Source organism: Rhea americana, unplaced genomic scaffold (assembly GCF_003343005.1).
Source record: "Rhea americana isolate MKP2758 unplaced genomic scaffold, rheAme1 scaffold_41, whole genome shotgun sequence".
Taxonomy (NCBI): domain Eukaryota; kingdom Metazoa; phylum Chordata; class Aves; order Rheiformes; family Rheidae; genus Rhea; species Rhea americana.
The window spans coordinates 198554-210461 of NW_028186546.1; the positions used below are offsets into that span (position 1 = coordinate 198554).

The 11908-nt window shown below is 58.8% G+C and overlaps 2 protein-coding genes across 2 annotated transcripts; one reads left to right on the top strand and one right to left on the bottom strand.

Annotated features, from left to right (window-relative positions):
* The first annotated feature begins 520 nt into the window (after positions 1-520).
* On the top strand, positions 521-7728 carry SMYD5 (SMYD family member 5). Its single transcript, XM_085314595.1, has 12 exons — positions 521-614; positions 894-1033; positions 1364-1485; positions 2165-2234; positions 2671-2775; positions 3206-3268; positions 3846-3916; positions 4058-4164; positions 4764-4820; positions 5470-5564; positions 5827-5897; positions 6133-7728. Exons 1-12 carry the CDS (start codon positions 521-523, stop codon positions 6269-6271), a joined length of 1134 nt encoding a protein of 377 aa, XP_085170721.1. The 3' UTR covers positions 6272-7728.
* Positions 7729-8217: 489 nt separating this feature from the next.
* On the bottom strand, positions 8218-11180 carry PRADC1 (protease associated domain containing 1). The gene is given in 7 exon segments (XM_085314596.1): positions 8218-8621; positions 8623-8798; positions 9399-9566; positions 9927-10028; positions 10387-10487; positions 10813-10912; positions 11160-11180. Coding segments are annotated over 7 exon segments (858 nt in total). The 3' UTR covers positions 8218-8431.
* Positions 11181-11908: the final 728 nt, after the last annotated feature.

Below are 11908 nucleotides of genomic sequence, written 5' to 3' on the forward strand. Positions count from 1 at the left end.
TTTTTTTTTTTCTGAAGAAAAAGGCCTTAGGAAGGTTTCAGGTCTTTAAATTTTAAAAATATGTTTCTGGCGGTGCCGAGCGACAAAACCCCTTAAAAAAGGGGTGTTTTTCTAAAGGAGCGTGTCGCTCGGCACCGCCGGAAACGTGGCAGTGCTGAGATTTCTCTCTTTCGTCTTTACTTTGTGCTGACCAAGCCACTGCCAAGTTGAACGATGGGAGGTGGTTTGAGGGGGGATGACTTCCAAACCAGCAGCCCTGGAAATAAGCATCATGTGCCACCAGGAGCACGAGAACCCCAATTTTTTAGCAATGTGAGGTGCTAACCAAATTACACTGTTATGGAGTACAGCCTGCAAAGATGCTGGTATTCTCGAAAGACACGAAAATGAAAAACAAGGGCCAGAAGAGCAGAATTTTAAACTTCTGTAGTGCCTGGTTGCCTGTAGCTTAAACTGCTGTGCRGGGCTATTGTGATTTTGAGAAGCTCCAGTCTTGGACACCAGGACAAGGAGGTACAACATGATTTGGGTGAAACAAATGCGAGAGCAGAAGGTCGGATATGAGCTGGGTCTGGTGCTAGCCAGACGTTGCTGTCTGCTGAGCTCYGTTACACGTGAGCGAAATGAGKATGTTTGGCACAGGTATCRTATGGCCCTTAAAYGCTTCCCAGAATTATAAGGATGGCRGATGAGGGCTGAGGAYAGAAATTTTAAATTACAACAGAAACGATCCTTCAAATGGAGGGGGAGATAAGAGGTGGTGACTGTGGATCAGAGGTGGTGGGCTCTGGTGCTGCCAATACCAGCTGTGCTGGTTTATCCCGTGCCCGGGACCCTTTCCCTTCTGCAGGCTGTGGTCTCACRGTGCCATCCAACTGTGTTTTTTCCCGCAGCCTGCGATCACTGCCTGCGGGCTTTGGAGACGGCGGAGGAAAATGCCCAGCGGCTGCTGGGGAGAAGCTCCCAGGTGCTGCCTTACCCGGAGCAGTGCAGCATCCGGAAGGACCTGCACCAGCAGTGTCCCCAGTGCCAGGTACGGGGCTGCCGGGAAGGAGCACGATCTTACTGGGGCTGCTAAATCCTTTATAGCATCTGGCCATACACTTAGTCTGTCTTTCTGCCCCAAACGCTGCATGAATTCATCCCTATGGGCTTCACTTAACTCCTCGTGGGAATTTTCGTCTGCTAGGGCCCAGGGAGGGATTTACCATGGTGTTCCATGGGAAGGCTCTTCCCTTCTGCCTCTCRCGATGGCTGAAGAGCCTGCGCTCTGCTCCAGTGGGCCGACAAGGCACGGTCAGGGCCCAGCACCCGCTTTGCCACCTGCTGCTGCTAACGCTGGGCGCTGTGCCCCTTGCTCTAGGTGACGTACTGCAGTGCCGAATGCAGGCGGTCTGCTTGGGAGCAGTACCACCAGGTCCTCTGTCTCGGCCCGTCCCRCGAGGACCCCACGCACCCCCTCAACAAGCTGCAGGAGGCATGGAGGTAGGGCATCAACCCATATGCTGCTCCAGAGGCAGAGAAGGTGGCTCTCCTGGGCTGAGTAATGCTTGTTGAGGACAGTCCTGGCTTTACATCCCTGCATGAGGTGGCTGGTGGGACCTGGTGGCTGTGAGACTGCTCCCCTCCGAAGCCCAGGGCTATCTGCTGCTTGGCAGATAGGAGCTGGGACGTGGGGCTGAGCAGTTCTTGTTTYGCTCGCAGCAAAGGGCTGCAAGTGCTGAGCAGCACATCCCTCCCTACTGCAATTTTATAGTGCTTCTGCACTTCTCCAGGCTCCTGGACATCTGCCTCGCAGCAGCCCTGTGGGTACATAAAGCTATCCCCGCTTGCAGATGACAGAATGGGCACAGAGAGGAGAAGTGACAATCCTGACCCAAAGATGGTCACAAGTCCCAGCTCTCGCTGCATTCCTGGGCTTTTTGGGGACCAGGATTTGTTACCCAGGCTGTATTTTAGCRAGATGGTTGAGGACTATTTGTATGCTTGGTGCAGGCAAGCAGACAGAGGCTTTGCCTCCTTGCCCTGAGCAGTRGCATGTTCCCACACGATGATGCTGGGCTAGCTGCTTTGGTGGGATGGGCTGCTCCTGCCTCYCTCTAGCTTTTTCTTTCCATACCAGCACTGATCTGCTCATCTTTCGTCTTCTCTTTTATCCCTGCAGAAACATGCATTATCCACCAGAGACTTCCAGTATCATGCTGATGGCACGGATGGTTGCCACTGTCAAACAGGTATGTCAGTGATTTGGGGCCGCAGCTGCTGATGCATGCTGATGTTTTCTCTTCCCATTGTGTCTGTTGTTCCCAAGGACTGATCTTTTCTCTAGCGGTTGGCAAAGCAGGGTCCTGCTGGAAGAGGCTGCAGCGTTGAGTGATCCTTGGTCGTGGGGCTGACAGGCAGCAGAGAAAGCACCTATGTCCTGAGCCAAGCAGGACCTTTTTTCCTCACTGATTAGCACACATTTTTTTCAGAACCAAACCTTTCCTCTGGCTCTGTTTGTTTTGCTCAGCTTTACTCTGACAGTAAACTAACACTGAGTGCTTCTCTTGCTYCTTGATAGCAGACTGGATACCTCTGAGCTCCGTGGACCCTGTCCCCTCCTGCCTCTCTCCTGGCTGGTGAAGAAAGTGGTGTTAGTGCCATGTATTTGCTTGATTTCTTTTTCAGGCTAAGGACAAGGACCGGTGGATAAAGGTCTTCTCCCAGTTCTGCAATAAGACRGCAAATGAGGAGGAGGAGATTGTGCACAAGCTGCTAGGGGACAAATTTAAGGTAAGAGCCTGGCAGCACTCAGAGGCATTGAGTGCTGGGAGCCGTCTCCCAGCCTGTGTGTGTGAGCCCACAGATGTGGAGGTCCCACTACCACTGGGATGGGAGCAAGCTCTCCGCGTGGAGTTTGCAGATTCACATACAGTGGGTCCCAGCACCCAGAGGTGCAGCAGTGAGCAGGCTGGCTTGGCACCACTGCCTGATCTGGAAGGCTAAGCATGTGCTGCGCTGGTGTATTTTGCTGCTGAATGGGTGGCTTTTACTGCTAAAATGAGTGGATTTCATTGCTCTGAGGGCAGCAGCCTCCAGCCTTGCTGTGAAGGCCAAGGAGCCTGACTCCTGAGCCCCGTGGCTCTTGCTGGGCTCAGCTGTTGGCCTGGGTGTGACTGCATTGGCATCTGCCCACCCTGCTGTTGTTGCCATTTCCCATCAGGGCCAGCTGGAACTGCTGCGGTTGCTCTTCACAGAAGCCCTTTACGACGAACATCTCAGCAGGGTGAGTGGAGCGACCTCCCAGCTAACCTGGGAGTGTGGCTGGACCCTACATTTTGTACTAGTCCCTCTAGGTCATAACTGCCCCAGACTCCTCTGGGAGTCCACTTTCCTCCAAGCTCCCTGTGGGATTTGAGGCACGTGTTTGTGCATGTGTGTGTGCAGGGTAGCGTGCAGCAGGTTCAGCAAGTGAGTCGTCTTCGTCACGTGCTGATAGATCAAAAGTGTGGGTGCAGAGGGAGGGCAGCTCCTTTTCTCAGAGGGGTCCCTTTTCTCAGGGAGACCCAGCGCTCACTGTATCTGGGCTGGCCTCGTGTGTGTGGGCATCTCCCTCCTGAAAATCATGACAGAGCATAAAATCAGAGCTGCAGATTCTGCACTTCAGTTTCCCCCAGAGGGTCCCCCTCCGGGCATCTCCAGGGGATCATGGCTTTGGTGGGGCTAGGYGCCTGTGGGAGTGTTTCTGCCCCCCGTCTCTGTGGACCTGGGGCAGGCAGCGTGGGCCCCAGCGGCAGGATGTGGAGTGGGGTACTGCGGCGAGCTGGCCTGGYCTCAGCCACTCTCTCTTCTCCCTCCTGCAGTGGTTCACTCCCGAAGGCTTTCAGTCCCTCTTTGCCCTTGTTGGGACCAACGGCCAAGGCATAGGAACCAGGTAATGGGGCTTTCTGGTTACTTCTTGCTGGGTGGCAGAGGCGTGGTGGGGAGGAGATGGACAGTCTGTACATTTGTGTTGCCCTGGGTATTGGTTGCGTTCAAACTGGGCTGTAACGATGCCCCTCTCCTTCCCCCATAGYTCTCTGAGCCAGTGGGTGCATGCTTGCGATGCGCTGGATCTCCCCATGCCGCAGCGAGAGCAGCTGGATGCCTTCATCGACCAGCTCTACAAGGATATCGAGAAGGGTAGGGCTCCGGTGTRGCCATGGGCAGTGTCGGGCAGCTCCGTTTGCACGTCCCAGTGGGGTTTCTGTTCCTGGGGACTCCTCCCCGCATGCAGGGACTAGCAGAGATTCCCACTGGGCATCAGGAGATCCTACTTCCCCCGGTCCACGTAAGCCACGTCTCAAACCATCGCTGCCTGGAGAGGTTGGGTCCGGGTTTGTGAACAACGTGGCCCAGGTGTACTGTGACGGGTTGGGGTGGCTGGAGGAGAGATCCGGAGAGCTCCCATGTGGAGAATCTAGCTTACAGTGGTGCTGAAAGACATATTTACCATTTTTTGGACTAAGGTTTGCCCCTTCGGGGAGCTGCTGATGCAGCTGTGTGAGGGACAGGGGAGCATCTGCTTGAACTGGAGGTGCAAATCTCCATGTCCTCCATAGCTGTCGTTGGTGAGGGAAGGGGGCTTCAAAACAGCTTTCCAACACTCAGTCCCTAAAGCAAGCGCCGGCTGGATGCGTGTGTGCGTTCAGCGTTGGTGGACATCCCCCCACTGAGCTGCATGCGTGGGTGAGCTGGAATGGCCCGTGCAAAGCCTTAACCCCCTGCTCTCTGTGCTGCAGAGTCAGGAGAGTTCCTTAACTGCGAGGGATCGGGTCTCTACGTGCTCCAGAGCTGCTGTAAGTAACACAAGGGCTGGCAGGAAAACTAGCAGTGGGGACGGGGATGCTGTCCTGGGGCTGCTGGAGGCCACGAGGACGTAGGAGGGAACGCCTTCGYGCCCAGAGCCACCTTCTTTCACTCCTAAGCGTTAAAGGCAGAGTAGGGGTGAGCAAGGCCTGGGGATGGGGTGCCGTGCCGAGAAGCCGGGGAGCCGCACTGCTACAAAGTATCTTCCCTTCAGCATCCGGAGGCTGAGGATGGTGCTGGATGTCCCTGGGGCTGATCCAGGACAGCCTTTCCTCTTTCTGGTCTAGGGGAGAGCCCTGGCTCAGCACCCAGCTCTGCTGGGGACCCTGGACCCCAAAGTCCCCTGTGTGAGCAGGGAGTGTCACGCTGGTGTCCCCAGGGCAGACGGGGTGGCTCTGGCACAGTGCTGCTGTATTGTTAGCCAGGCCTTGTCCCTCTCTGTCAGCGGCACCGGCTCCTGGCGTGTCCCTGGCTGCTGCTGGCCTGAAGAGCAGGGTCTGGCGGAGGAAGCCAGCCTGGCACGTGGCCCATCTGGGATGCCAGGACAGGCCCTACCTACTAGCTGCATCAGGGGCTCTGGCCTGTGCCTTCCTCTTTTTCTGGAGATGTCCTTGCAGCTGAGCCCCATCTTCCCTGCAGGTAACCACAGCTGTATCCCCAACGCTGAGACATCCTTCCCGGACAACAACTTCCTCCTGCATCTGACAGCTCTGGAGGATATCGAGGCGGGAGAGGTGAGCCAGGGCAGTGGTGCACCTTGGCGGAGGGGCTCCTTGCTGCCAGGGAGCAGACTGTGTCACTGTGTCCCCTGTGGACCGCAGCCCCGTACCTCCTGCCTCTTGTGTTGCCCTGGCAGAGGCGGGCTCACCTGTCCCACGCAGGGGCTGCCGAATACCGTGTTTCCACCCGGCTCTTGGAGGGATTGGTACAAACTGTGCTGCTCTGGGGTTTGTAGGAGCCACCTCTGAGCCAGGCCTGTTTCTCTTTGCCCGGCAGGAAATCTGCATCAGCTATTTAGATTGCTGCCAGAGGGATCGGAGCAGACACAGCCGCCACAAGATACTCAGGTGGGGGCTGCTCAAGGTGGGGGGGAGGGTGTCGTGCCAGAGCTTTCCTTTGCGTCCCTGCTAGGCAGCCTGGGTGGCACCCCTTGTCGGGACCCGCAGCGTGCCGGCGTGCAAGCCTCTGGTTTGGGGAGAGCACTTGCAGCCCTTTCCGAGCTGCTCCATCCCCGTTCCCCCGATCTCCCACCTAGCCTCTCAACCCCATCGCTCTTTCTCCCCCTCCTGCCACCCTTTCCAGGGAGAACTACTTGTTTACCTGCTCGTGTCCCAAGTGCCTAGCGCAAGCCGACGATGCCGACGTGACGTCGGACGAGGAGGAGGAGGGCGAAGGGGAGACGGATGATGCTGAGCTGGAGGATGAGATGACTGATGTTTGATCCTGTGCCCTGGAGGAAGGAGAAAGGCAGGGAAGGAAGGTCCTCCGAGACACAGCAGCTTTAATACTAGAAACAGGGTTGTGTTGTGGGGTCGGGGTGGGAGGCCACGTGCCGGCGGCGGGCACGAAGGTCTGGTGGTGTGGGGCAGCGGGGGAGCCGGAGGCAGGCCCTGCTCCCACCTGTCCTTGTTGTGTGCTCTGTGTGTGTGTGCGTGTGTGTCTGTGTRTACACGAGTGAGGCCATCCCCGTCCTTCCCACGTTTCCGGTGGTCCTCTGGTGCATCGCGGTGGTCCCTGGCGGGGCCTGAGGACTCTTGCAGGGGATGCTAGAGGAAAGCAGGGTCCGGCCAGCCCCTGGGCCAGGGGAGGGGATGTCGCGGGCTAGCAGCGGTCACGTCATCGCCACCTCCGAGGCTGCTCTGTCGTGTCTGTGCTGGCCATGGGTACGGAGGAGCGCGTCCTTTCCTACCTGGTTAGGATGAGGGGAGTGAGAGTGTGTGTGTGTGCGTGCGTGTGTGTGTTTGCGCACAAGGGTTACTATTTAATGTCTATATTAGCACTATCTACACACTACGGAGCTGAGGTCCTTATGTATATACTCCATTTCACGTCTTGCCTTGCCTTGCAGCAAGCAAGGGGTGAAACGATTTTGCAGATGGGACAGAGATGCTTTAGGGGCAGCTCAGCAAGCCCAGCRAGGAGATAGGGATCGGGGCTGGCACGGGCATCCCTCCTGCCTGGTGCCCTCGAACGCTCTGGTCATGGAGACGGGTGGGCGGAGGGCGCAGAGCGGCGTTAGACCTTGCTAAGAGCATTTGTCCTGTTGCAGGGCTGTGGGGTGGGGCCGGGGAGGAAGAGACCTGCGTTGCCAAAGCCCAGCCCGGCTTTGCCCCCTTCAGGAGGGACCTGTGTCTCTCTGCCAGGGCGCTGCTCCGGCAGCGATGCAGGCAAGCCTCGGCGGCTCCACAAGCTCGATAGAGCAGGCAGCTCTTGCTGCCGCGTTGAACGCGGTCCTGGCAGCCGCTCTGAGACGTCCCGCTGCACGTTGGGTGCTGGGGCTGGGGTCGGGCGCTCGGTGCCTGCAGGCCCCAGGCTCTTACAGCGGAGCTGCGCTGGCCCCGGCCTCGCTGGGAGGACGGGCGCGATTGGGGCCATCGCGCCGGGGCCGCCGAGTGTTTCCAGGCGCAAGGCAGGATGCTGACGGGGGTTAGTGCTAACTCCGGGCGCTGCGTGGGGACGTTGCTGGAGCCGGAGGGATGTCATCCGTCCCGTGCTAGCACAACGCGCCGGTCGGGTCACCGCACCGCTAGGTTGGGTGGTGCTTCCCCCCCAGCCGGCGCGTTCAGTCCCCCCGGCCCCAGTCTCGCCTCAAGACTCGGGTTTTACCTCCTTCCGGGCTGCTCGTGGACGGGGCCTCGCGCCCTTCGGTGTTCGTAATAAACAGAGTGGTGAAAAGCAGGGCCGTGTCGTTCCTATTAAACCGGAGTGGGGGCGAGTGCAGAGATGTGGGCCGTGATCTGGGGGACGGCCCTGCAGCGGMGGGTTGGGGGACGAGGGCAGAGGTGACCTCATACGGTGGTGTTTCCCCCCAGCATCCGTGATCTCCAAGCGTTGCCCCCTTCCCACCAACCACGGGTGAGCGGTTGTGCCGAACCCAAGTTTGAGTCATCTGTGCCCCCCCCCCCACACCCCCAAGCAAGCACAGGCAGCATTAGGGGCAGGAGGTCCTACTACACGTGGTGGGGATGGACGCCGGAGTGGTGCCGTCCTATGAGGCCGTCTCTGTCCCTCCGTCCCCCACGCACAACCTGTTTGTGGTGTGCGGAGGTGTGATGAGAGACCACAGGCTGTGCCCCAGTCGCCGGCGACGCCTTGGGAAGTTTMCTGGGAAAGATGTTAGGGGATGAGATTTGTCCCTTCGTTCCCCAACCACTGAAGAAAGAGAAGTTCTCTCTAAAACCTGCTTAGACTTCATTAGCTCAGACAAAAATACACAGATGTCGGGCGAGCCCTGCTAGTACAGACTGACCCCATAACTAGCTCTCCCTCCCCTCCCCCTGAGACTGCGTGACTAAATCGGCAGCACACACTACTGCTGCCATCATGTGCATCGTAAAATGTTTCTCGGGGAAGTGCTGGCCTCATTCTCTGCTCTGAGCCATCACCTCCCTCCTGGAAAGTCACTACAAAGGTGGTTCGATGCCACAGTCCAGCTCCCGCTGCCAGCGCTGATGTTTGCCGTTCGGCYGGACGCCAGCGGCAGCGCGAGGATCTTCCCGTTGCTGAATCCAGCAAGGCTGGGCRGTGGGGTTTTGGGAGCGTGTGGGGCCCTTTCCTCAAAACCGGTCCCTGGGGCAAGCTCCTGAGATCCACCAAGAAGTCCGCGATGCTCCGTGGCCTCCCGCTGTTACCAGAAGGTCCAGGGGGGCTGCATCATTTCGTAYGTTGGGATGCTGGTGACGTTGACGGGGATGGAGATGATGGCCCATGGGAGCCCGTGCTGTTCCAGGGAGCGTCGGATCATGTACCTGGAAGGACAGAGAAGTGACAAGCGCGTGTGAGTCTCCCAAGCAGAGCCTGACTGCAGTTAGTGCAAACTGCCAACAAGCTTGAGGAGAAACTCTGTGGCTTAAGAATGCCTGAATCCACTGAAAATCTAGTGCACAAAGTGCAGATAGGACATGTGGCTCACTGGGACCTCTGGTTTGTGGGCAGAAGGCTGTCCCTTGGCCCTTCCACGAGATGCTCCACGTTYGGGAAGATCAGAACATTGGCTGACCAGAACCAGATCCCCAATGGCAAGGCTGACTCCCAGAAAGACTGATGTACGCCGAGAAAGCAGCCACGCGTAAGACCGCGCGGTGTCTGGCACACGRGGCGACACGGAGACCTCCTGCTCGCAGGCAGCACGCCGCCGCCCAGACCGGATCTCTGAAACCAGCCTCAGCGTGTTAYGCTAGAGCGGCAGCCAGATGCCTCCAGCCTCCTCCGAGAGCATCGACCCGCGCGGAGCTAGCGCAGCCGCCTGAACGCTCCGGCGCGTTCGCGTCCGGCCGGCCAACGCGCGGTGAGCCCACGTCTCTGCCCGCCTCCGCAGCGAGGACGTGTCCCTCGGCCCCGGCACCTACCCGTCCCGGCCCAGCAGGAAGAGCGCGGGGATGTCCGCCGTGCGCCTGGTGCTGTCCTGGATCATTTCGATGTAGAAGCTGTCGTTATCGTAGGCGTTATCGGCRATAATCACCGCCCGTCCTCCATGCTCCTGGATCACGCGCGTCTTCGACAGGAACGAGCAACCCCTGGGGCACAGAGCGACCTGTCTATGGATGCGGGAGCCGGGCACCTCTGAGACGGCAAGCGCCAAGAGCTCACCTGGAGATGCCCAAGACGTGSACTGCCTCCCTGGCACCATGCGTTCCCCAAGCCCTCCCAATCCCTGACATCATATTTTAGCAACAGGACTGCCTAAACACTGCTGGTGGGCCACTTTCTCCCCCCAAATAAGGCTTTTCCTAGCTTGGTGTAGGCTGTTTTCTAAGAGACACAACGTAAGTCCTCTCCCGGGATAGTTTTGCAACCAGGAGAAGCAGCTGGAGGTGCTTCCTGCTCTCCTGCCTGGGTGCCCCCCACCCAAAGAGCTCCCGCGGCGCCAAACCTACCCCCGCTCCACCAAGGCRATCTGGTCTTGGATGAAGACCCCATTATTCAGCTCCCCGCAGGCTTCGGGCGGATCGGCCGGGACCAGGTGGATCTGGTCGTACCTTGTGTTCTCCGAGGAAGAGACGGGCAGGGGTGAGCGAGGGGGCCGGCGGCACAGCGCCGGCGCTGCTTCCCGTCACGGCAAGCAGCGCCCGATGTGCCGTGGGACCCCGCAGAGCCACCCCAGGGGCCCCGTGGACCTCCCTCGGTAGCTCGCCCAGGTCCCGCTGTCACCRCGGGGAGGGGAAACCGAGGCACGACACCATCCAGTGAGTCGTGCAAGGCARGGAAGGGCGGTGGAGGCTCTCGAGCGCTAGCCCTTAGCTCCGCTTCTGCAAGGGGCTTCGAATCACCAGGCCCCACAGGGGAGAAATGCAGCGATACGGGGGGCTCCAAGACAAATCCGGTCCTTATACTTACAAACACTCCCCCAAAATCCTTGGCCAGAGTTGCAGTGAAGATGTAGCGGATGTCTCCGGGACTCAGCACTTGGAAATACAAATATTCATGGATGCGTAAACCTGCGGGTGCACGGAAAGAGATGAGAGGCAAAGAAAAGAGCAATGGAAAATGCTTCCCGTGAGATTTCACGCCGAGCGCGCTCTCCTTTTTAACCCTATTTATCGGTTTCSCCGCGGTTTCCAGGCTCGGGGCTGCAGCGCCGGGCAGGGACCCTTCGCTCCGGGGCTGCAGCCGTTGCACAACCAGCGCTGCCCCGCAGAAARCCCCGAGCGCCGCGGGGAACCCAGAATTGCTCAGGGAGTTCCCGGCACGATTTCGGCTGGGCACCCGGCTCAACGCCCACCGCTGTGGGTCGAGCGTGACGCGAGACCTCTCCGTCCGCACCCTTGCGAAAACGTTGGCAAAACGGGGCCTTTTCCTGTCTTAAACCACCRGTTGCTCCCGACACCCAGCACCCTCGGCCCGTCTCGCGTGGGGTTGCACCCTGCTGTAAACCGCGGGCAAGTCAGACAGCTCCCTGCCTTGGTTTCCCTCTAGAAGGAAAGGAAATTTTATATAATAAAAATGCAAAGCGACGCCGCCCAGGCAGGTAGCTCAGCCGACGGCTCGCGACCTCCTGCGCGGTTTGGGCAGCTGGTGCACAAGAAACAAGACATTTGGGCAGGATGCAAAGGCGRAGGGCAGGCTGCGAGGGCGTTAGGGCCAGCAGCCCCTCGGGGCTGCGCGAGCACCTGCAAGGGGCACTGGGGCATTGCTGGGGGGCAGAGCAGCTCTGCCCCAGCGCGGTCCCCTCCGGGCCAGCGCCTCCTCGGTGTGCAAGGAAAAGCACCYGGATTGGGGTGCCCCAAGGGAAAATACACCCGGATTGGGGTGCCAGAAGGCGAAACGAACCTGGGYGGGGGGTGCAGAGCAGAGACGAGGGGAAACACAGCCAGGCTGGGGTGCAAAAAGGAGAAATGCACCCAGATCTCCCAGGGGACTGGGGTGAAGTGCATTTGGTTGTGGTGCCGGAGGGGGTGAAAYGCACCTGCACCCAAGCGCCCAAAGGGCAGATGCACCCAGATTGGGGTGCCCCAAGGATAAATGCACCTGGATTGGGGTGCATGGAGGTGAAAGGGGAATATGCATGGAGACTCTGGAGGGGATAGAGGTGTAGTGCACCCAGACAGGGGGGAAATGCACCTGGACCGAGGTGCTGGGAGGAGAAATGCACCCAGACTGGGATGCACGGAGGGATAATGCACCTAAACCCGGGTGGCATGGAGGGGAAATGCATCCCACAGGAGGTACTGGGAAGGGAAATGTAGCCAGGCCGGGATGCACAGAAAGGAAATGCATCCAGATCAGGATGTCTCAAGGGGAAATGCACTCGCACTGAGCTGTCAGGAGGGGAAATGCACCCGGATCGAGGTGCTGGGAGGGGAAATGCACACAGGCAGGGATGCACGGTGAGCAAATGCATCCAGATCAGGATGCATGG